The 23,508-nt window shown below is 59.0% G+C and overlaps 1 protein-coding gene across 1 annotated transcript in view; it reads left to right on the top strand.

Moving 5' to 3' along the window:
* The window catches only part of COBL (cordon-bleu WH2 repeat protein), a 123,593-nt gene that overhangs the window by 44,342 nt on the left and 55,743 nt on the right, over positions 1 to 23,508 (top strand). Inside the window, exons 2-7 of the mRNA XM_090287001.1 lie at positions 3,162 to 3,365; positions 8,851 to 9,061; positions 10,703 to 10,931; positions 13,158 to 13,207; positions 15,633 to 15,746; positions 16,381 to 16,449. Of these exons, the coding sequence (XP_090143127.1) occupies positions 3,162 to 3,365; positions 8,851 to 9,061; positions 10,703 to 10,931; positions 13,158 to 13,207; positions 15,633 to 15,746; positions 16,381 to 16,449 (877 nt within the window). The remainder of the gene's footprint in view (positions 1 to 3,161; positions 3,366 to 8,850; positions 9,062 to 10,702; positions 10,932 to 13,157; positions 13,208 to 15,632; positions 15,747 to 16,380; positions 16,450 to 23,508) is intronic.

Genomic DNA, 23,508 nt, shown 5'->3' with positions numbered 1-23,508 from the left:
CCATGCGGGAGGGACAGAGGGGTGGGTTTCCCTTGCCAGCCTGCAGGTCTTGCCTACCCCGGGCTCCTACCCTGGGGGCTGTTGTCACCTGGGCAGCTAGGGTCCCCTGCAGCGCCCCAGGTGTGGCGAGCGGGCCACCGCCTGTCTGGAGCCTCTGGCTCGGGGCGTGTCTCCGGCCGCCCGGTGTCCCTGAATGAGCTCTCAGACCCGGCGGGCAGCACTCAGCCCAGCCCGGGGACGGGCCGGCACGGCCCAGAGGTTTACACAGTAAACACGCGGCGTTTCCAGCTCACACCACGTGGAGCACTCATGGGTGGCCTTTGAAATGCCAGAAATGTTTCTATAGATATGTCTTGTTTTGTAACTAGTTTCTGCAGGGCACACCCAAATTTTCAACCTGGAGGCAGCCGAGGGAGGGTGAGCTGTGGGCAGTGACTCACGCCCTGCCCCCTCCAGGCGGTGACAGCCTCTCCTGGCCGGCCGCTGCCTGCCGGGGCACCTGCCCACACGTCCTCTGTCTCGGGGATGCCCCAGTGCGCGGCGCTGGCACAGACCTTCCGGAAAGCGTCCCCACGTGTCAACACGGTGCAGGTGTTCAGGGCCTCGTCAGACTTCTCATGGTTTTTTTGTTTTTGTTTTCTTCCTGAAAGAGCCAGAGTCTCATTTCATTAGTGTGAAATGTTCAAGGGTTCATTTGTTTTTGGCACGTGACACACATGTGCACACACACACACTGCCCTGTGCTGGAAGCGGGGAGCCCTCTGGAGTGGGGTGGCCGGCCCCCAGGAAGCAGCTCCGCAGGGTGCCGTCGGGTGGGTGCAGGGTCCGTGTGGGAAGGTGCGCAGGCCTCAGGAGCACGCCACGGGCACCCGTGGAGCGGAGGGCTCACTGCGGGCCTGGGAATGGCAGGCAGGGCTGGGCTGCGGACTTCCCGGTGCGGGCAGCGGATGGGGGGGGAGGGCGATGGGGCTGTCTCCCAGGGGCTCGGGGGGCGGGGGCCCTGGCTTACTGGGGAAAAGCTAGGGGAGCGGCCCCTCTCGCCGCTCCCCCTCACCGCTGCCCCGGGGCCGGCTGAGTCACAGCATCAGCAGCGGCTGCCGTTTCAACCCCGGGTCCTGAGGGAGCTCAAGCCGGTTGGGTGCCTGTCCAGAAATCACGCCAGTCCTCACGGGGGAAATACTCGTTTCCTAGAAATGATCGAACAGACCCAGCTTTTCAGAAGCGCGTTTGGGAGGTAACGCAGGAGGCAAGGGGGCCGCTTAGGGCCGGCTGTCGCCGGGACCTCCGCGGGTTAACCCCAGACCCCATCACCTTGTCCTCTCTGTCCCGACTTCTCCCACTGCGGGGACATCGCTTCTTCCTCACAGACACTGAGCAGCACAGGGGCCGAAGGCTCTGTGCCTGGAACCACGTCGGCTGGGTTCCACGTTCGCGCTGGCACGCCGAAACCCCGGAGGGGACCGCCTGGGCCCCTGATCTATAGAACAGGAGTGCGGCTAGAACCTGCTCCGAGTGGTTGGGAGAGACACGTGCGTTATTAACATTCAGCCCTCAGAGTCGGGCAACATGCGCTGTTTCATTTTTATTTCTACAGATAGAAAAACGTATGTCATGGGAAGAATAAAGCATGAACCTTACACGGCTCATGATACCAGGAGAAACAGAGAATGGACGTGTGTCCACTTATGATAGCGGAGGCTGTGTCCTGAAAGCCACGCCCAGGGCTGGGGCTCACCACGCGACACGAACCGCGGTGTCGGTGCCTCGTCCGAATCCCACTGGCTGTCCTTCCCCTGTTGTCAGTAAAACGTATACAAGTGATATTCTCAAAAGATGGGGAAGGCACAGACGTGGAAATAGTAGAACGAAGGCCGTGTCACCCGTCACCCGGAGGTCACCGCTGCTAACTCTCGGCTGTGCTCTCTCGGCTGTTCTGCGGTCCGTGGCTAGAATGCATCCCTTGCTTTAGAACAGAGTTCTCCTCCGCGGATGATATTCTGAAGCTTGTTTCCTAACAAGCCCGTATCGAGCATTTGGGCACCTCACGCTGTATCGTTTCAAAGTGGCTTTGCCCAGCCCTGGGTAACGTTGTTGGGAAGGACCCGCGCGGATTGCGACGGTCTGTCCCTGGCTGGTGGCTCCGCCATGTGCTGTCACCAGTGATGTTCCGAGCATGTTTGAAGCTCTCACAGTGCACACGTGGGGGGTCCTTTCTTGGGGATACATTTCTAGACATGGGGGGCCTGTGTCTGATCCCTGAGGCCCAGGGGCCCCCAGCAGGGTTGCTCTGCAGGTGAAGATAAGCCAACTGGGGCGGTGCCCCCTCTCTGGGGTGTCTAAGCAGAGTGGGCAGGAGGGAGAGGCGGTGGCGTCAGGCATGTGCTCTGCTTTACACCCCTGCCCCGGCACGTGGCTCTGGCTTTGAACAACTACACGTCTCTCTGACACTCAGTTTTCTCAGCTGCGAACTGTGTTGAGGACTGAACAGGGGGAACTTCCTAAGATCACTATTATCTTAGGTCCTGATTTCTGGTAAGTGCTAGCTGTCATTATAAAATACCATGGCCTGCATAAAATAGGTTCTTATATATAATAAGGGAACGTATATGCACACATAACATACACACATACATGTAGACATCTGCAGGCATATAGAGAGACGGAAGGACCTGTACAAAGTAGCAGCAGTGCCTTCCCCGAGTGTCTGGAGGGGACAAGAATGTCTCAGACAGCTCCTCAGCGTGGAGGACTCCCGGTCGGGTGTTAGAAATCTCCCGCAAGGGGAACGGAGGCTTCCAAGCATCTCGAGATGCTCCAACCTCCTGAGCTGCCTGGCCAGGTCCAATCATAGTGTTGAGTTTTATTACCAATAGAATTTCTAATTTATGTTTGATATTCATTCAAATGTATTGTAATTAGGTTGTTTGACCAGATTTGTACTACTGCTCCTGTTCTTACTCAGAACTTTAAAACAAGAAAAAGAAGTGCTCATAGACTGATTGTAAAAGGTCATTCAGCTCCGGAGGCATTTCCAGGGCGGGTGGCGGCTCCCAGGAGGGAGGGAGAGGACAGGACCTCGGGGCCCAGGGTGCTTGCCGCGGGGCCCGTTCCATCCTCTGTTGAAAATGTTACTTCATTCCGTCCCTGCATTGTCGTTCAAGGAGGAAGATGAAGGCTCGCGCCCCGCCACCCCCTGGGAAGCCCACCCCCCGAGCTGTGCAGAGGGGACAGAGCCCTCACCGCAGTGCGTCGCCCGTCCACCAGCAGAGCGTGCTGCCCCCAAAGGAGAGCCTGCAGGACCGGGTGGTGGACCTGACCGTGGTGCTGCCCAGCGGGCTGGAGAAGAGGAGCGTGGTCAACGGGAGGTAAGAGCCCGGCCACAGGGTCCCCTGGGGCCCCCTGACCTGTCTCACCTGGAAGGACCTGCTGTCTGGCCCCACGAGCCCCCGCAGTCCTGAACAGAGAGGCACAGCGCCGTGCGCTTCTGGAAGAGGCGGGCTCAGGCGGGGGCGCAGGCCCGTGTCCCACTCCACGCGGGCGGTCAGCCGCGCTCTGTGCTCCTGGCCTTGGCACTGAAGCTGCACAGCGGGGGGGCAGCCTCCTGAGTGAACTGCCCTGCGTGCCCTCGCCGGCTGGCCCAGAGGGGTTCATACACTGGCAACCCCCCTCTAAATTCAAGTTCAGACTGAGAAATAAAATTGGATGCACGGATTTTAAATTTAAGGGAATCAGTCCCCAGACCGGTGGTTCCCACTTACTCCCTTAGATCCGATCTGCCCAGGAACAGGAGCCTTGGGTCAAGGTCATGCGCACGTCTTCTGCCCCAAAGGCACAGCCCCTCCCATCGTAATAGCAGTGAGGCTGTTTATTCCCAGTGGAATTTCCAATTTTATGTTTGACATCATGATCATTTTGTGTTACCGCTTCTGTTGTTACTAATAACTTTATAATAAGGAATTTTAGCAAAGTCACAGGAAACAAACATTTAAACGTTCATGCAGTTTTGACTGTACTGAGTTTGAAAGAGTGATCAGTTATAGAACCTCCGAGGAGGAAAATCCACTTGCCTACTTCCCAGGCGGGAGGGGTACTTCTTGGAAGACGAGGAGCACAGGCAATGCTATAACATATTTATTTTCTTAAAAAGCAGGTTGTATTTTTAAAATGAACAAGCAGGGCCATCGCAGGATTTAAGTTGCTTTATGGGCCACGTAAGCAGCCGCTGGCGGAACGTCGCCCTGGGCCTGGGTGTCTGCCCAGGACACGCAGGGGATCCCCACCTGCTTTCCAAGTAGGGTCCGAGGTGAGCCCCGGGGTCTGCTCCTCGGGGCACCCTCCGGACGCCGTTGTCCCAGGGGAAGAAGGGCTTGGGTGCTGAAGTGACATTCATCCAAGCGTATCGTCATCAGGTTGTCGTTGGACCCACGTGGAGGTGGCCGAGGCTCTAGTGGCAGGGGGTTCTCCCAGGGTACGTGCCGGGCGTGTTCAGGTGGCAGGTTTCTGGGGTTCTCTGCTTGGCAGCGGTCCTTGTCCCGAGTACACTCGCCGCCCTTCCCCTGGGCTTGAAAGTGTGCAGTCGTGTTATGGGTTTAAACTACTTCAGTAGATGCACGACATTTTATCAATGAATATATTATGTTTCACTCACGATGCTTATATTTTGGGCCAATTTCTAGTTACATTAATAAAACACTTTACTGGGCAGTGGATACACAGTGCGACATGCAGACCTTGTATCATAGAACTGCACACTTGAAGCCTGTGACCCTATTAACCAATGCCCCATGCATTTTATAAAAAATGTATTTAAAAGAAAGATAAAAAAAGAATCTAGCTAACATAACTAAAAACACAATGAAAGAAAAAAAAACACTTTATTGGGGTATATTTAACAGACAAAGAACTGGACCGACTTAATTTCTGCAGCGCGGTGACTTCGTTAGCAGGCAAGTCCCCACGCAGGAGCCCATTGCCACTGTCCGTCTAGTTACGTACTTTTTAACCAAATGGCCCAGGCGGCCCGTCTCCACGCTGGAACCCAGGGGCCAGTTCACAAATGCGCGAGGAGAGACAGGGCACCTGCCGGAGCACTAAAAATATGATTTGGGAAACTGTTTCTGGGCCAAACACATTCTTCCAATTCTATCTTTTCCCCTCCCCGTTACAAAGTAGAAGCTACCGCCATGTCGTCCGGCCGCGTCGAGACTGAGCGTTGGAACGCCTTTCTGTTTCCCAAGGAGCCCATTCTCACCGCGCTCCAAGCTTTCCTGGAGGACGCGGCCCGCGGGCTCCCGTGACTGCGTCGCGACTGTCACTGCTGCAGCGCACTCAGCAGCTTCCCGTGTTGGGAGGGGTTTGACATGTCAGACTCTTTAATAACACGGGTGTGGGCTGACATCCAGTCCCAGACCCTTGCTTAAAATAGACCTGCCATGTTTATCAGCATGGTTCTTGCTCCCTCGCCAGGGGAGAGCTTTCTCATAGGGTGAGCAGATGATTTCTGGGCTGCGGGCAGCCCCTCCCCGGGCCGGTTCCTGACGTGAAGAGGCTCATAAGGAAAACACAGTAGTTGGGGGAGCCAGATTCTGCACACCACGGTGATTTTTTTAAAAGCTCCTGTTGGATTTAGAAACATAAGTGTAAGTTCTAGTGTGTTCTCACAGAGCTAAGAGCCGGTGTTTCGGGCCATTCTTAGGGACCGTGCGCGGCCCACATGAGGAGCCGGCTCTCAGCACAGCCCACGGCCACTGGAAGGCGGCTGCGGATCCCATCACTTTAATTGGGGCCAAGGAGAGAGAAGATCTTTGAAGAGACAGCACCCTGGGCCACAGGAGTGCGTCGTAAACTCTGTCAGGCATCCGCGGGTTGGGGCGTGTGGTTTTGATGTCGTGAGTTAGTCATGTCTGAGTCAGCACACGTGCCCAGGGGCCGGGCGGGGACAGGAGAGCGAGCCCCGGCTGCACTGGGCTCCCTCGGTGTTCAGTCCCGTGTCTGCCTGCACGTGCGGAGGCCCCTTCCTAAGAGACATGTTTACAGCCGGGCCAGGGCGCAGAGGACTGGCCCTGGGAGAATGGCACAGGGCTCTCCGAGCACGGCCCCTCGCCCCTCCCGGAGAGAGCCCACCTGTCCCGGGATGGAGGGAAGGATCCAGAGAGGGGTCCTCCGCCCTGGCTGTCTGTCCCCCTGCCCTGCCCCCCGAGGCACGGGTGAAGCCTGGTGTGGACGGGCCGGTGGTTGGCTTGCAGCCGCGTGGGCGCTGTGGCCTGCGCCACTCCCGGGGGCCGAGGAGCCCCGCCCCCACGCCCCGCGCTCAGGCAGGTAGGAGAGGGCAGATCGATGCCTGGGAGTCCTCTAGAGAGGAAAAGGCTGGTCTCTGCCGGGCAGCGGATGGTCACGTTCGGTTTGGTCTGGCGTGCATTTTCACTCGAAGAATACCTTTTTTAAGACTTCATTGGTTTTTGGTTGTTTTTTTGTTTTTTTTTTTTTTTTTTTTTGGAGCAGTTTTGGGTTCATAGCAACATGGAGAGAAATGTGCAGAGATTTCCTGGCACGCCCCGCCCCCACGCCCAGCCCCACCCCCGGGCCATGTCCCCACCAGGGCGGGGTGTGTGCAGACAAGGGGCGCTCAAGTCCATGCTGCGGGGCGTGCTCTGTGGCTTTGCACACATGTGTCATGGCTTGCATCCACCCTTAGTGTCCGGCGGCTTCAGTGCACGGGACAAAGGTCCGGACGTGGGCCCACGCTGGCCAGGGCAGCCGGAGGCGAGGCCCGCCGCGCACCCTGTCTCGGCAGCTGGGACTGTGCCCTTGGCCACAGGGGCTCAGTCCCCATTTCAGGTGGCGACCTCCCTGAAATGCCTCCGCTTCCTGGGGACTTTCATGGGACTCAACATGGCAGAAGCTAAAAAAGAAAAAACAAAAAACCATAATCTCTGCGATGTGCAGAACGTGGGGACGGGACGGTCGCCACTCTCCGAGGCCCCACGGGGCGCCCTCCAGCTGAGAAACAGCTGGTTTGCCTGTGCTCAGGTAGGCGTGTTCGCTGCTAGGCCCACGTCTGATAGTTCGGCGAAGGCGTCCCTGCTGTCATGCAGTCTCCCTCTGCGGGATGGTGACAGACGTGGCACCCGCCTCTCCCCCGTCCTGTCTCACGTGCTGCCCGCGTGTGCGTTGTGCGGGACCCGTGTGCGGCCGCTTCTGGGAGGGCTCTCACCCCGCCTCTCTGATGACACAGGACGCCGCCAGACGGGACTTGCTCCCCAGGCTTGCCGTGACTCTGTCACACCGGTTTGCCTTACGCAGGGCGTGGGGCCCCCTGCTGGCCTCAGTCCCACACAGGAAACTAGGCCACGCTCCGCCAGTTCAGGATCTGACCATGTGTACGAACTGCGTGCTTGTGTTAACTTCGTGTCCAGAAGTAGCTGCCCCGAGGGAATTTGTGAGGTTGGACAGAGGGACCCATTCATTGATACACTGAAGACACGCGTACAAATGCTCATTTCCTGAGGACATGGGGAGCAGTGGCTCTGTGTGGTCCCAGACGGCAGCGTGGCCTGCGAGCTTCTTAGAGACGCAAACCCCCGCCCTGGCCGAGGGAGTCAGGAACCCAGGGTGGGGCCCGCAGTCTGTGCTTGGACGCGCCCGGAATCGCGGGTACGCGTTAGAGTTTGAGAACCGCGCTGCCGTGGGTGTCGGGGGCCTGGAGCCCAGGGTCTCACCGCCTGAGGGCTGTGGGGGTGACTTGTGCCAGCAGACCTTGTGATTCTGATGGAAGTGCATCCACTGCAGAGGGACGAGGCCCTTGGCAGCCCCCACTGCGTGGAAATCGGACTGGGCCTCTCTGGTGCCCGTGTCCCTTCCGTGTGGTCCCCAATCGGCTCGCTCACTGTCCTCCGGTCCCCGAGAGCCCCCCGCATTCGGGGAGCGGGGTGCATGCACACGCCACTCTGTCTGCTCTACACCAGCGTTTCCGAAGGAGCCGCGTAAGGAAAGAGAGCACATTGCTTCGTTACGGAACCACTGACTTAGGCAAAGCTTTTGGAAGTCTGGATACACATCTGGAAAGTAGTATTTTTTTAAAGAAAGAAGTAGAAACATTATACTCACTTTTTACATTTAAAAATAGAGAGCACACAATTGACAAATTAATTTCGATTCTACCTGCTGGGCACTTAGAAGGCATTGGAAGAGAAAAGGCAGGAGTAAACTGATTTACTTAGCAAACGCTCGCACCGGACGGACAGTGTGCCTGGGACCGTGCTACTAAAGGCGTACTTTCTTCAGCCAACAAAGAAAAAGAAAGCTGTCATCTTCAAGTTACAATGTTCACTTTCTAAGACGCACGAATGACTGAAAACTTACCGCCGTGCAGCCTCACGTAGCACTTTGTCTGGCGTGGTTTTGTTATGACGTCCGTGAGATGCGGTGGGCACTTACCTCTTGCTCATATCCGTCAGCCTTTGGCGACATCGGTGTCTGTGTGTTGGGTCACCCAGAAGTCACAGAGCCCGTGGGGGGTTTAATTTACGCGAGGGCGTCCTGCACTGCACTTGCCGTCACTGACCCGACAAGATTCAAGCCCGCACAGCCGCGGGGTCCGCGCGGAAGGGAGCGGGACTCGCAGCTCCGGGCTCTGGTGAGGTCGGTGGTCGGCACGGCAGGTGCTGGGCTGCCCTCCCGCAGACGCCGGCTCCTGCCCCCGCGGGGCCCCCCGTCCTGTCCCGGGCCGGAGGGAGGGTGCTGGGCTGCCCTCCCGCCGACGCCGGCTCCTGCCCCCGCGAGGCCCCCCGCCCTGTGTCGGGCCGGAGGGAGGGTGCAGCCCCGCTAACCGCGCGCCGTCCCCCCTCCCAGCCACGCCATGATGGACCTGCTGGTGGAACTATGCCTGGAGCACCGCCTGAGCCCGTCGCACCACGCCCTGGAGCTCTGGTCCTCAGAGTCCCAGCAGCCCTTGAGTTTCAAGCCAAATACCTTAGTGGGCACCCTCAACGCGCACACCGTGTTCCTGAAAGAAAAGGGGGCTGAGGAGAAGGGGAAGCCCGGACCGCCGAGGATGCCTGAGGTCAGTGGGGCGGGGACCCTTGTCCTGGAGCTGGAGGTGCTGGGGGGCGCGGGGGAGGGGCCCCGGCTGCGTCAGGGACACGTGCAGACGGCCGGGGGCGAGGGGCTGCCTGCGTGCAGGGCACAGTCAGGCACGAGGCTGAGTTTATTTTAGAAGATGGGAGTTTTCGGAATTCAATCACGTTCATTGCTGGGACCGTTGGGACCGTGTTCCTTCGGTCGTTTTGGAAGAGAAGCTGGTCGAGGGCTAGAAAGCCATTCAGGCTCCCAGCAAAGCTGGACAAGCTCTACAGCACTGCCCTCCGCGAGGTGACAGCCACCGGCCCCGGGCAGCTCCTGCGCCTGGGCAGCGCCGCGAGGGGCACCAAATACCGGAACTCGTGATTTATTTAGATGCAAGGGACCACAGTGGCTCCCCTGGGGGACGAGTTCTCGAGGTGCTCGTTACGTTCTGGAGGTCTTCCTGCCCCAGGACGCAGGCCGAATACAGATTTGATCATTTTCTTAGAGATTGGGGGCAGGGACAGGATTATTTCTTTTGAAAAATTGATGTTAGAAATATTTATTCATTGCAGTTGGAGAATATCATATACATAGATTTATTTTAGGCTTTTGATTATCAATCAAAATTAATTTCAGCGGCTTATTGTACTTTTTAATGAGGTTTGCTATGGTTCTTTAGGTCCAATTATAAGTAATGCCAGTTCATTTGTTTCGATTTTTGGAATATATACAACCTTTTCCTGCTCTTAAAAATGGCAGTGAAGCCAACAGTGCATCTCCTGTGAATTTCTAGGTCTGGGCGCTTAATACCTTTTAAGTGATGCCCTCTACACTCTGTGTGGAAGAGTCTTCCCTGGTTCTTCCAGGAAAATCCACGTTCATGGCAGAGAAGCCTTGGTTGTACCCCATGGCTTCTCTTACCTTCCTGCCCCAGGTGCAAACTCCAAGGGCAGGCAGCCCAGGGTCGTGCCTGATCCCAGTTCCAGAAACACGGACAAGACCGTGTGCTCCGTCTTCCTTCCTCGAATTCACCAGGTCCCGGCAGTCTGAGGCTGGACCGGCGTCTGGGGTCAGCCTCATGCCCCCGCACAGCCCCGTTCGCAGCACCTGCTCTCCAGGGGAGGCACTCAGACATGGGCTGTGTGGGGCTTTGCCAGACTCGGTGTTTTTGATGGGCTGCCTGGCACACACTTAGAATCAGCTCTCATCAAACTGGCTGTTTTTCGTCCTGATTATTACATATCTGACATTAAAAAAACCTAAAGTGTTGTTCTAGCTTAAAATGTATGTATGTGGTGTGCAGATATAAATAGTACACAGACTTGCAGACACACACTGTGTATTTCTGTAGGTACTTATGTCCTTCAGTGGGTATTCTGATTTCCTGAACAAGACGTTGATGTCTTGTTTCTGAGAGATTTTCCTTCCATTGACTTAGTTATCATACTTCCAAACTATTTTGCTTTACAAAACATATATAAGTGCCTAGTGCTCAAGTATGAGCAGAATTCTCGAAAGGCCCTGGGGGTGCTGGATTCTAAACTCAGACCCTCGCCCTGCTCAGTCCTGGGGTACGCACGGAGCTGGAGCCCTGGGCGGGCGCGCTCACAGCACTCTTCTGTCCGGCGTCCCCCTGCAGAAGTCCGTGCGCCTGGTCGTGAACTACCTGCGGACCCAGAAGGCCGTGGTGCGCGTCAGCCCCGAGGCGCCCCTGCACAGCCTGCTCCCCGTCATCTGCGCCAAGTGTGACGTGAGCCCGGAGCACGTGGTCCTGCTCAGGGACAACATCGCGGGGGAGGAGCTGGAGCTCTCCAAGTCCCTGAGCGAGCTGGGCATCAAGGAGCTCTACGCCTGGGACAACAAGAGAGGTGGGTGCCGCGCGGGCGCCGTCCCGATGCGCCGAGGTCGCGGGTTGGACCCCCGGGCCGGGCACAGCGAGCGTCAGCCAATGACGCATCAGTAAGGGCGGCAACAAAGCGATGGTTCCCTCTCGCCGCTCTGTCTCTCAAATCTATAAATACAGTTTTAAAGATTTTTAAAGAGAGAGAGAAAGGTGAGTTCCTGCCTGTGAGGACACAGAGGGAGCAAGGTCAGCCACCCCTTAGCGCTCAGCGCCACGCCCTGCGCACCAGGGGGGCGGGTAACTGAATTGTCCGGCAACTCCAGTTTTGTCCAAAACGGGTGCAGTGGGCGGAGGACAGACTGAACTTGCTTTTGGCCGCCGCTGGTAATTCTGCCTCGGCCCCCAGTCCCGAGCACGCCCCTGTCCGCTTCCCCTGTGAGCTTCTGTGGGACCAGGGAGAGCGGAAGGGAGAGGAAAATTGGAGCCTCCCCTCCAAAGGAGCTTCCCAGAACCTGTCCACGGACGCTCGTCTCGTGGGTTCCCTCTTAGTGGCCTTGGACGGCTCCCAGGTCTCAAACGTGGCTCCTAATCACCGCCAGTGACGAAGTATATCCAGCGGGTCCCTAAAACCACCCCAGTTACCGCTCGGTCCCTCAAGACAACGCGTGGTGCTGGGTCACCGTCCGTCCTCGCATGAAAGTGCTACGTGGCCTGAGGTCACAGATAGACCCACTGGGGAGCGTGGCCGCTGGGGGGACCGGCGTCGGCACAGAGACACGGCGTGAGTGGGGTTCCCTCACTGATCCCAAGGGCCGCCTATCTGGACAGCAGTCAGAACACATCCCACCCCGCAGTTTAACAAGGTTTGACCTTAAAATGTTCAAATGAGCTTCATCGAAGTGCCTGTTTAATAAGCCTCCCTTCCTGTCTGCAGCCTTTTTATTTATTCTACAAGCATTGGACAGGTCGAGCTTTTCACATGTATATATTCCAGTGGTTTTAGTTTTCCTACAGCCTGCTTGAAATTCTTGCAATTAAAAAATCGATTTTTCATTATGTATTTTATTGTGAAGTCCGTGATCATGGTGGAATGACGCGTCCCCGCCAACCTTCCCTGGGGGTGCGGGAGCCCCGGTGTCATCTGACATCAAGCAGAGGTCGTGGGTCACTGAGTGTGAGACGCATAGACCGTTTATTCCTCCATAAAAAGGGTTCTGACATTTGAGAGCAGGGCGTCTTTCCACTCAGACAGGGTAGTTCTCCGCGTCTGCCCCTCGGGCCTGGGGCAGCGGGGCTGTCTGGCTGTATCTGCCCCCCGTAAATCGGGTTTCTGGGCGTGTTTGGGAACAGAGCGCTTACGTGGCCTGACAGAGGAGAAGCGCGGCCCCACGCTGCAGTGCGAGGAAGGTGGAGCCTCGCACAAGCCCGTGTCTTGGTTTTGCGGCAACCACGGTGGTGTCTTAAAGGGTGGACGCAGAGCCTCTTACCTGGAACGGCCACGTGAAGCCGGCCTCTGCACTCAGGGCCCGGCCCTGCAAGCCCGTGGCGTCCAGAGCGGGGGGCTGAGCATCCATCTGGGACGCTCCCCAAAGCTGGCGCCGCGCTCCGACCCCCCGCGGGGAGGACGCCCTGGCTGCTCGGATCTGTCGTCACTCCGCGTGGGGGAATGGCTGTGCCCACACCCCGGGGTGCCCCTCTCTGTGCCCTGGGCACCTCGGAGGGACCCTCCCTGTGGGAGAAGGAGGAGGAGCCCCTGGCTCAGGCGGGGGTGCAGCTCCAGCCCAGGGTGCCCACGCCCTTTCCTCTGCGCCAGACCACGCCGTGTGCCGTGCCGGCCCCGACGCAGGCCCCCACCCGCCCCGAGGAGAGTCAAGTGTCTAAGCAGAGAAGGAAGGTTCTGGAGGCTGTGCACGAGGAGTCCTCTCGTGGGCCCCCTGGGGCTCCGTCCCCCGCACCCAGCCAGCAGCTGCAGAGGTGCTGCCGGCCAAGGCGGGCGAGGTGCTGCCGGGCAGATCCCCGGCCGGGCCTCTCGCCGACGCAGAGGACTTTGCTGCCCCCTGCCCCTGCCCGGGCGCTTAGCAGCGGCAGCTGCGGGCGGAGGAGCTCCAGGGCAGGAAGGCGGCTGCTTGGCACTCGGCCCCCCCACCCCGCCCCCGCACACGCCAGGCAGCCCCCACGCAGGCTGCGGCGGGGGCCGGGGGCCGCTGCGGGTCTCGGCGCGCCCTCACTCTCTCTTTGCTGCCTTTTCCAGTTCTTCTGAGCAAAACTCAGTCGGAGCCTTCCCTGAGCTGCGGAGGTACAGTGAGCCGGAGCTGCCGCTGCAGGCTGCCCTCTGCATGGCTCGGGGCCAGGCGACGGGTGCACGGTGGCCGTGGGCCTCGGGGGAGGCTTGCTGGCTCGAATGGGGTTGTGGTTTGGTTTCTCAGCTTTCTGGTTGGCTACGAAAAGAATGTCCCTTGTGGGAGCATTGGCTGTGTCATTCTAACTGGTCCGAAACAAAGGAGGCTGTCGTGGAAAGCGCGCCTGCGTGCGGAATTCCAGGGCAGAGCTGAAGCCGTCCGTGTGGGAGAGGCGCCATTTTTGCTTACCTGTGCTTACCTGTGCTTACCTGTGCTTACCTGTACTTACCTGTTGTCAAGATCCATCCTGCCTGCTGCAGAATGTAGGCCAGTGTGGTTTGTGACATTTAATTTTCGTTATCATAGACGAGCATGAAAATGATTGGTCCTGATGGTGCATTTATTCTGATACCTGTTTCTTATAAATTGTATATGTATACACACAGACACATGTGTATTCACATATACACACACACATACACACGGGCATACACACACAGACATATTGGGATGTTAATGAAGTTTTTGGCACACGCACACATGGGGAATTCATTAAAATCTCCATGAGGTTTTACATTTTACAAAGCTTCCTGTTTAACACTAGATGGCATTTCTAGAAAAACAGATTAATGCAGGAACACTGGGCGCCGGCCGGGCCCCGGGGTGGGGTGGTGTCTGACAGCGCTGCTGTCCTGGGGGGGGGGGGGCACCGGCCACTGTCCCTGCTCCGCTGCGAGAGCAGCCAGAGGCTCCGCTTTGTGGCGATTGTCTGGCCCCTCTGTCATTCTGTGGGTGATGTCCTGGCTCCTGTGCCCGTCACAGGCTCCCCTGCGTCCGCAGACCAGGGACCCCAGTGTCATGCAGTCACCGTATCGCGCCACAAGTGCTGGTCCAGACACAGGCCGGCGCACACGCACCCCGAGGCTCGCTGGGCGGGCACCCAGCTACGCTCTGCAGCAGAGGGAGTCTGCATTTCACCGCGACAGCCCTCTGCCCGATCGAGGGCTGCGATGCGCCGTGCCGTGGACTCCGCCTGCACGTGTGGGTCCGCGTGGATGCCCACCTGCTGGTGCGGACACGTGTGGTGGGGGCCGCGGACGGGTCGGCCGCCGCTGCCTGCACTGGCCCAGATGCCGCGTGCAGAATGAGCTCACGAACGCGCACCTGGGGTTGCCTTGCGTCGTGGCCGGACTCAGGGTCCTCGCCTGTGTCCCTGACGCACAGGCCTCGTGTCTGTCTCTAATCGGAGCACCGCGGTCCTGGTCAGCTCACAGAAACGTTGATCGGTGTTTCAATGGCAGGCTGCACATCCCTGCCCAGGCGTGCCCACTGGTGGCCTGGCGCCGAGCAGTCGGCAGGGTGTGGGGGTGCCACGTGTCTGTCCTTCAGGGACCCCCAAGTCTCCCTCCTCTCGCCACATCCGTGTGGCTCGGGAGAGGAAAGCGGATGAATGATGACAAAGGCCAGGAGTGGCCCGGGCTCTCCCGTGAGCCAGTGCGTGATGGCGGCCAGCTGTCCAGTGGCCCTGGGCGCCGGCAGGGGTGGGTTCTCCCCATCTGCGGAGGAGGATGCTGAGGCCTGGAGCGCGGACGCAGCTGGCCAAGCGGGTCCTGCCGCGATGCCCGCCACCCCCACTCCCCTGGTCCTCAGCGCTCCCTGGCCCCTGGGTGTCCCTGGGGGTGGGACTCACTGAGTGAGGGGCCCAGCCCCGGAATTTCTGGTTCAGGGGTCAGGTCCAGGCCCAGGTCTAGGGCCGCTGATGTTGCTGGTCACCCCGCTGGCTTCCAGCACAGGGAACGGATCGGAAATACTGTCACAGCTACGCGTGGGGCCGGGGGGCCTGGGGACACCAAGGGAACCACTCTGCAGCGTCCACAACTGTCTGATGACCGTGCAGTGCACCAGACACCAACACGGAAGAGTGTTGAGTGCCAACTGTAATGGAAAAATAATAAAATCAGTCATGAACAGCCCCCCAATAATAAAATAATGAAATAGTGATAAAAAATAGAATCCTGATGAAGAAGGAGAAGATTGAGGATTTAGACTCAAGAATTAAAATAAATAAATAAATAAAACGACTAGAAGAAGAAATGTGCCCCCTGGTGGCCGTCATTAGAAAGGGAACAGGCTGGCCCGGGGCAGAGGGGGGACATCTGGGAACGGGACCGCACCCGGGAAAACACCCCTGTGCCCACCAGAGAGACTGAGACCTCGTAGCGATTTCATAAACGGGACGGGGGCCTTTGAGGGGGCTCCAAACACTTTCAAAAACATAGCTGATGCTTTTACTCTCTTATAAAATCTCAATGTTTAGGCGTAGAGGATTTATTTGTTGGGATTTTTAACGTGAAGTGTTTAATCGCGTATGCTGGAAAATAACTTAGTACTTTCCACCCCCAGAAACCTTTAGAAAAGCGTCCCTTGGCAGCGATGAGACAGATAAGGAGAAGAAAAAATTCCTCGGATTCTTCAAAGTGAATAAAAGGAGCAACAGCAAGGTAATAGGTCACATGCACACGGGAACGGGGCATGTGCACACGGGAATGGGTCACATGCATACAGGAATGGGTCACATGCACACAGGAATGGGTCACGTGCACACAGGAATGGGTCACATGCGCACGGGAATGGGTCACGTGCACACAGGACGTTGGATTCCTGGGTCATGCCCCCTAAGGTGCTCCCTTGGGAGGTGGGGTGGGGCCCCAGAGCCGTGTTTTCCCACGGAAGCAGGGGCGTGGGGCTGCTGGCCCCCACAGCTGGCCAGTCCCTTCTGCGTGCCCCCGGTCAGGGCTCAGGGCCCTGCTAAGCTGGGTTTGAAACTGGCTCCCCCTGGGGACCTGGCCAACTGGTCGGTGTTCTGAGCGCGCTCCGTCGGCTCAGGTGCACAGCTGTGCTCCTCCCGCCTGTTTTCTGAGCCACAGAGAGGCTGTCGGGCAAAGGACAAAGGACCCTCGCCGAGTCCGGCCGAGGGTCTCAGAGCCGCGGGCTCCGGGCAGCGACCGGGGTCCCGAGCGGAGGACCACGGAGTGGGGCGGGTGGCGCGGCCGTTAGCCTGAGCGCATGCCGGGGAAGGCGTGCTGGTCTGTACCCTGTTGCCCGGCGGTGACGTGGCCCGTGCCCCTGTTCCAGGTGGAGTCGCTGGCGGGAGCGGACAGCGACGAGGATGCCTCCAGGCCGGCGCTGGGCCCGGGCTCCAACGTGAGTACGGCCCGCGGGCGCCCCTGCCAGCGGGCAGAGCTGGGCGGGGCTTTGCATGGCCGCCCACGGAGGGCAGGGGCCGGCTGCCGCCGTCGTGCGGGACGCTGGGCGCTTGGTCCTTCCGAGTCTAGGGAAGCGCGAGCTGCGCCGGCTTCTCTCTCCTTGTCCGTGCTACGTCTGGGAGACGGGCGCATTTTAGAGTCGCCAGGTGGACACCGGAGCCCCAGAAGGTGTGATGAGTCAGTTCTGCCACCAGGGGCCAGTGTCCTCACAAGTGCAGGGAACCCGGGCAACCCCACCTTCCTGGAGTAAAGACAAATTCATGGTGTTTCAAACGTTCACAAATTGAGAAAGAAAGAGAAAAAACCTGTCCTGCGGGCCGAGCCGCGTGTCTGTGATGCAGAACTGATTTTGATTCCAAACCGGCTTTGATGAGATCGTTTAGCAGGGGAGCCTGTCCCTTCCCGAGTGTTCCGTATTGAACCTCACCCAGCACATGGCGGGTGGGGAGGGAAAGCAGCGCCTGCGCCCGGCGACTCCCCGGCCAGCCCCGGCTGCACAGCCCGCCGCCTCCTCGCTTACACCGCCCCGCGCACAGTTTGCCCGGCGCGGCGCGGCACGGCGCGGTCCGTGATTCAAAGGCTGACGACCTGCCCTGAGCGGGGCACAGCGCGGGTCTGGGTTTGTTGGCGGCCAGCGCCTCCCGGGGCTGCATGTCCCGCTACTCCTTGCTCTGTTCTCTGGCTTCATGGATAACATGATGGTCCCCTTGTCCCCAAAGCCCGTTTTCACTGGGGGGAGGGGAGTTCCTTATGAAAGAGGCTTCAGCGGGATTAGGGAATGAAATCAAACCATAGAAGGGAAGCAGGGCCTAAGACACGATCCGAAGGCGCCATGCGTACCTGCTGGCCCCCTGGAAGTGGTCCGTAAAGTCTCCGTGTCCCACGCTCTGTGAGGCAGTTCTGGGAACCGTTGGGGAAGGCTGGGTCTGTAAAGCCTCAGGGAGGTTGTTTTCCCCCGAAGCGCTGGATTCTTAGGGGGACAGTGTCGCTGGGCCCTGGAGAGCTGGTTGGCATCAGCAACGGCTTCTCAGAGTGAGACGAGGAAACACGCACCGTCATCCTCTCGGCCGCGCACTCAGTGTCTGTAGGGGAGAGAGATGGCAAACGTCCCCTTCCAAGCACGGGCTCTCCTTCTGTCCCCTTAAATCGCGAGCATCGGCTTCTCTCTCACGTCCGTGCATCCTCTGCGACCAGCAGACACGCCGCGTGCAGGGCTGGGCTCCCCACTGCCCACGCACGGTCGGGTGCGTGAGGGGCCCTTCAGCGGCTTCTGAAACCGGGAGCAGAGCCCTCGCTCCTTCCCCAGCTCAGTGGGGTCGGCTTGTCACCACGGTGGCCAACACCCCACCTGGGTGGCCCCTTCACCTGCTGGGTTCTCCCCGTTCCTCTGCAGTCCGCCCTCCTTCTGAGAGCGCCCCGAGTCTCTCCTCGGCCCCCACTGGCGCAGGCCCCGGGGACGCTGCAGCCGCGCCACCGCCTCCTGTCTGGCCTCGTCACGGCGGCTCCTGTCCTGCGTGCTCAGCAGCCGGAGCGAGGCCTTCAGAAGGGCTCTCTGCGCAAGGGCAGCCTCAGGTCCCTCGGCCAGAGCGAGGCTCACGCCACCCAGACGCCGGCCGCAGCCCGGCCCGGCCGGGGAGCACCCACCTCCTTCCTACACCCGCTTCCCCTGTGTCTCAGCCGGACGGTTGTGGGTGAGCCGCCGCCCCCCGCATGGTGGCGTTCCCTGGGCATTTCCTTGTCAGGTGCCTCTGAATCCTCGTCCCAGAGTTGCTTCGTACCTTTTTGTTAATGTCTAAGAAACGCAGGAAACGGCAGGTGAAGCTGCCTTCGTAACCCTGCCCTGGCCCGTGCCCCCTCCTCCCGTGAGGTCACGACTCTTCCAAAGGTTTTCTCTTTGTAAAAACGCAGCGAAGGGGCCCACGTGCATAAGCAGTGCACGGGGGGTTGCGTGCTTTAGCCACATATGGAGTGATGTATTTTCTAAAGTCAAAGCGTGATTCCTAGAGTAAGAACAGCTAATGCTGGGAAAATAGAAAAGGAGGGGAGGGAGGTGGGGTGATCGGTGAGAAGGGAGGTGGGGAGGGAGGCAGCAGGCAGGCGGGCAGCAGAGGGGCGTGCAGTGCCTCCCCGGAAATGACGGGTCACACAGGGACCCGCCGTTGCAGAGGCTCTGCCATGGAAGGCTCAGGCGCAGGGGCCGCCATGGGTACACGCGGTACACAGGAGCAGGGCCACACCCCGCCTGCAGGAAGGAGGCACAGGGAGACCCCCGTGGGCACCGCTCAGACCCCAAGCCTGGGCCTGGGCCTCTGGGTCTTGTGAGGATTTGGGTGCAGGGCCCACGGGGCAGGGCCCGCCTGAGGAGGTCCCCGGTGGGGCTGAGGCTGCGGGAGCCAAGAAGGATGTGCTGCTGACGCCTAGAGACAGACTTAGAGAAGCCCGTGGAGCGAGGCGGGCAGCGGCCTGGCGGGAAGACGAGGGGCGTCTGGCGGGGCAGGCTGAGCGGGGACCCAGGCCGCGAGCGGTCCTCAAGGTGGCCGGACCTGCCTGGTACAGGGGCGCCACCAGAGAGGGGACGTCCCAGCCACGTGGGGTTCTCCTGATCATTGTCAGGTGTGCGTGTGTGCGTGTGTGTGCACATGTCTGCATACATGCCCAGGGCAGTTTTTAATGACTCCAGGTTGGAAACATGTGTATTCAGAAACAGACCACAGATGACTTACAGGTTCTCAGTAACTGACCCTCCGTCTGGGGTGACAAGGATCAGAGCTTCCTTTTCATCACGTGCTCAGAACGAGGCCACCTTCACGTGGCTGAGGACGGTCGCTGCCCCAGATGACAGATGGTGGGTCTATAATTACATCGCAAGAGTCACTCTTCCAGATGATGCTCTTTAATAAAGCCTCACACGGTGACGCTTCCGGCGGGGTGGCTGCTGGGGACCCTGGTGTCTCCTTTCGGAGAGACTCTGCGATCAGGTTCAGGACCGACACCAGGCCGTTGGGCCCTGAGCTGCAGGCTGAGAGACTCGGTGAATCTGGGCCGTGACGGCCGTGGCGGCATTTCCAGGAGATGGAAAAGGCAGGAAAACCGAGATCGATGAGAAGGTAAAGGAATGGGTTTGCCTCCTTGGCTCAGAGCTGTATCTGTATTATGTAATACATACATGTTGGTATTTTGGTTCCACTGTAAGGATACATATTTAGCGGCATTTTCTATGTGGATCGACTTTGGTATTGTTTTCTTTTGGCGTAACGGATTCTGTCTTACGTTGTCCGTGTGGTTTCCCGGGGTTATAGCAGAAGGTAGAAGCGAACTGTAAATGCAGGGCCCTGTGCAGCTTAGGCCTTGGGAACTGCGGGGATTTGCAGGAGGAAGAACAGGATTTGCACCTGCATTTGAATCTCCCCAACATTCCTTTCTGGGTGTGGTGGGCATCCTGGGTGGGTGCAGGGAGCCAGGCAGACGGTGGCCCGGGCCCTCCTCCCTGCGTCATTCCCGTGGGACCTAGAGCAGATCCTAAGCCACTCGCAGCCCGGGGCTACGATATCATGAAGCAGCCGTGATGTTCCGCTGGGTCAGACGCTCACTGATGGCCGCAGTCCGGCACGAGCCGCCCTGGGTACCAGCTTCTGGGCATCCCTCAGTGGGTGGGGAACGGGGCCGAAATCTGCAGCAAGTGACCCCAAGACCGCTCCCTGCGGTCTTCTTATGAGCAAGGGAACCAGCCGTCCTGAGTTTTCCAGATACTGTGCGTTCGGCGACTCTGGCGTGAGGTTTTCTCCCCCTCTTTCCAGTCCTCTGAGCTGATTCCGCTGTTTCCACACCGCACACCCCCCCCCCGACCCCCTTTGCCACGTCCAGGGCAAGCGTGACTTTCTGTGTCATCGCTGTTATCCGTGTCACGATCGTTAGTCACATTCTCAGGACTGGACCCCCACACCGCGCGTGCGCAGACCCCGAGGACGGCGCCCATCGGCCCGTGGGATGAGCCAGGCCCATGAGAGGGGATTTCTGATCCCACGCTTTCATAATACTCTGTGTCCTGCACTGAAGACACACGTTTCGTGAGAGCAGAGCCAGGCTCCACGGAGGACGAAGCCGTTGTTAATGCGGACACGTGTAGCCCAGGCCAGTGCTCACTTTCGATACAGAGATTTTGAATAAAGTCTCCTTGGAAGAGACAGAGGGGAGCATTTCAGAATAGGAGCTGAGGTTCCACAGTTCGGGTGACAGCGGGGGGTTGTTAGTGCCCCTCCTCTCCTTGAGCTGCTGGCCCCATGCATGGAGGTCAAGGACAGGGGCGGCCTGGGGGTGTGCCGGCGGCCAGACACTAATGATACCCCCTGGCCCAGCCCTGGGCCACTCCCAGAGGAGGGGTGCTAATGAAATCCCTGAAGTGACCATTTGACTAATAAAATACTAATTCATATGAATACATTAATTTTTGATTAAATTTAAAAGTTTACATTTACATTTGTTTTGGCACGAACATATCACTCGTTCTTATACTCAGTCTAGTGATTTGAGATTTATTTGCGGCCTCTCTTGTAACTCTGTAGTTAATTATCAGCCGTACTCTTTAAAGGGCAGCCCTAAGAGGAAACCAGCAGCCACATATTATTATTAAGGCGCGAGGTCGCCCGCACTGGGAGACTGGAGCGAGCTTCTGTCTCCTGCTGGTGATGGGCCGAGAGGAGGCAGCTGTGTCACTGCGGTGGGCTCCTCCGGGGGCGTCCCTTGTCCCCTGTGGCAGCCAGGACGCCCCCCAAAGAGGAGGCTGTGTGAGGGGGTGAAGCCCCAGCACAGGCTGGGTGGGGGGCGGGGGTTCGTCTCAAGCCGCAGGTGAGTAGGAAGTTCCTCACAACAGAAAGGAAGCCTGCTTGTGGGGTGGGGGTTTCGGTGCCTGGGTGGCTTCTCAGAGGATTCCCGGGGTCCGTCCCCCTGAAGATCACCTGCGTGGGGGCTCCGGAGAGGTGTTGCTTCAGGCATGAAATGCAAATGCCCTGCGCCCAGGCCAGCTGCCCGCCACCCCACCAGCCACGGGCAGGTGGCAGGGCAAGCCTGAGAGCAGACACCTGTCCAAGCACACCTGGCCCGCCATTCACGTGCGTGGGAAGCCGCTTTGGATTCGGGGGCCATGCCTGGTGGGGCAGCTCCTCCTGGCAGCAGGGAACCCAGGCCAGGCCGTGCGAAGCCAAGATGCCCTCCCAGCGCCCGGCAGCCCCTCCTGAGCTCTGTCCCTTTGCGGCAGGACGGTCCCGGGCCTGGGTGATGGGCCCTGGGCCAGGCGGTCCCAGCTCCAATCTGTGTGCATGGCGCTCTGGTTTTCCGTGTTATTTCATGTTGATGGGAGTCGGCATTTTAAAGGACATGCGATATTGGATGATACTTTCCACCCAAATTATCCCGTGGGTTGTTTTCTGCGTTCTGCGCACAAGTGCAGCCCGTGGGGAAAGAAGGAGCACAGGAGGGAGACTAGGTACCTGTGGGCCACCGGGGAGTGTGAGCCAAAGGGGGAGAAATCCCGCAGAGCATCGGGGTCGAGGGGCAGGGCTGAGGGGCCCGGAATTGGCCGCCGGTGCATGGTGAGCTGGGGGACAGGGGATGCTTGCGGGCTGCTCTGAGCAGATTTGAGCTGAAAATCCCCACTGGGTCAATGTGCAGTTATGTTCCAGAGACACCAAGGACGGGCAGTGGTCCCAGGGGCCTGGGTCAGGGTGTGCTCTGGGCCTCCGGTCACGTCGCGGTGGCCCTCGCGAGGTCCTTCTCCGGGAGAAGGAGGCTGCCCACCCGGGGCACCTCCAATGTGACAGAAACACGGGATGTGCTGGCAACACCTTGGACGGAACTGGACTTCCCTGTGTCCCAGGGGAGACATTCCCATGGTCGGTCTTGCCTCTGAGGGCCTGGCAGGTGCTGTTCAGGAGCACCAAGGCCCAGCCCCCCCCCTCGAGGAGGTGACAGCCCCAGACGTCGGCATGCCACCAGGGCAGAGGCACCGCAGAACCAAACCTGGCGTCTAGAAACATCGGACAACCTGTGAGGCGCTGCTAAAGGGCCGTTCGGCACAGACCGGCAGAAGCCGCACAGGGCACTCCGAGGACGGGGCGAATTCCCGGAGGTGCGGGGAGATCCATCAGACACCCGCATCTCGGGCACGAGGACTGGGACGTTCCAGTCCCCAGTCTAGACAGGGTGGCGTGCAGAGCAGCGGGCGGCGTCAGGGGTGTGAAGTGTCGTGAACAGTAGGCTTACGGATTTCAGACACAGCGGTGCCGGCCGGCATGGTGGGGCTTCTCCCTCGTGTTCCAGAAGCTTTGACAAACCTCCATAACTTGTGTCTGCACCCTTTTGTGTGGGGGGCTGCAGGTGAGTGAGCCAGACATCCAGGGAAAGCCCTGCACAGCTCCCAACCTGGGCTAGCCCTCCTCTGGTCCCTGTCTGTTAAGTCCCCCGAGTTCTGCCTCCTGGGGTCCTCATGGTTGCTATGGGGATGGATGGAAGGCAGAGGAAAGTATTGTACAGCGTTCCCTTGGCAAAGACTGGCCCTCTTAGTCACAGGCCTGCTGCCTGCAGAACTCAAGGGCTGGGAGATGCATTTATACCTTTTTCTTTCCATTTTTCCACGGGAGCCTATGGAGCCCTTGATGAATTTTCTGGGTGTCAGGCTCCTTCCTGGACATCCTCAGCCGTTTCCGTCAGGGATGTACAGCTGACGGACAAGGCAGAGGACCACAGGCTGCCCCGCGCCCCGCAAGGAAGCATGGCCTGGCACACCGTGCAGCCTTCGGGGGCCCTGCTGGGGAGGACGGGGTCAGGGCCGAGAGAAGGGCCGCAGGTGGGGCCGGGCTCGGTCTTGTTTCTTGTCTGAAATGAGCGCGCCGGTCCTCGAAATGCTCCTTCTGCACAAACGCCTGGGATTCTGTTAAGCAGACCCGAGGGAGAGCGGACTCGAAGGCGTGGACGTGCCCTTTAGTGGGCCCCCGGGTGGAGA

Source organism: Furipterus horrens, unplaced genomic scaffold, assembly GCF_987537825.1.
Source record: "Furipterus horrens unplaced genomic scaffold, mFurHor1.1.pri manual_scaffold_9, whole genome shotgun sequence".
Taxonomy (NCBI): Eukaryota; Metazoa; Chordata; class Mammalia; order Chiroptera; family Furipteridae; genus Furipterus; species Furipterus horrens.
This window is presented reverse-complemented; position numbering and strand designations above follow the sequence as displayed.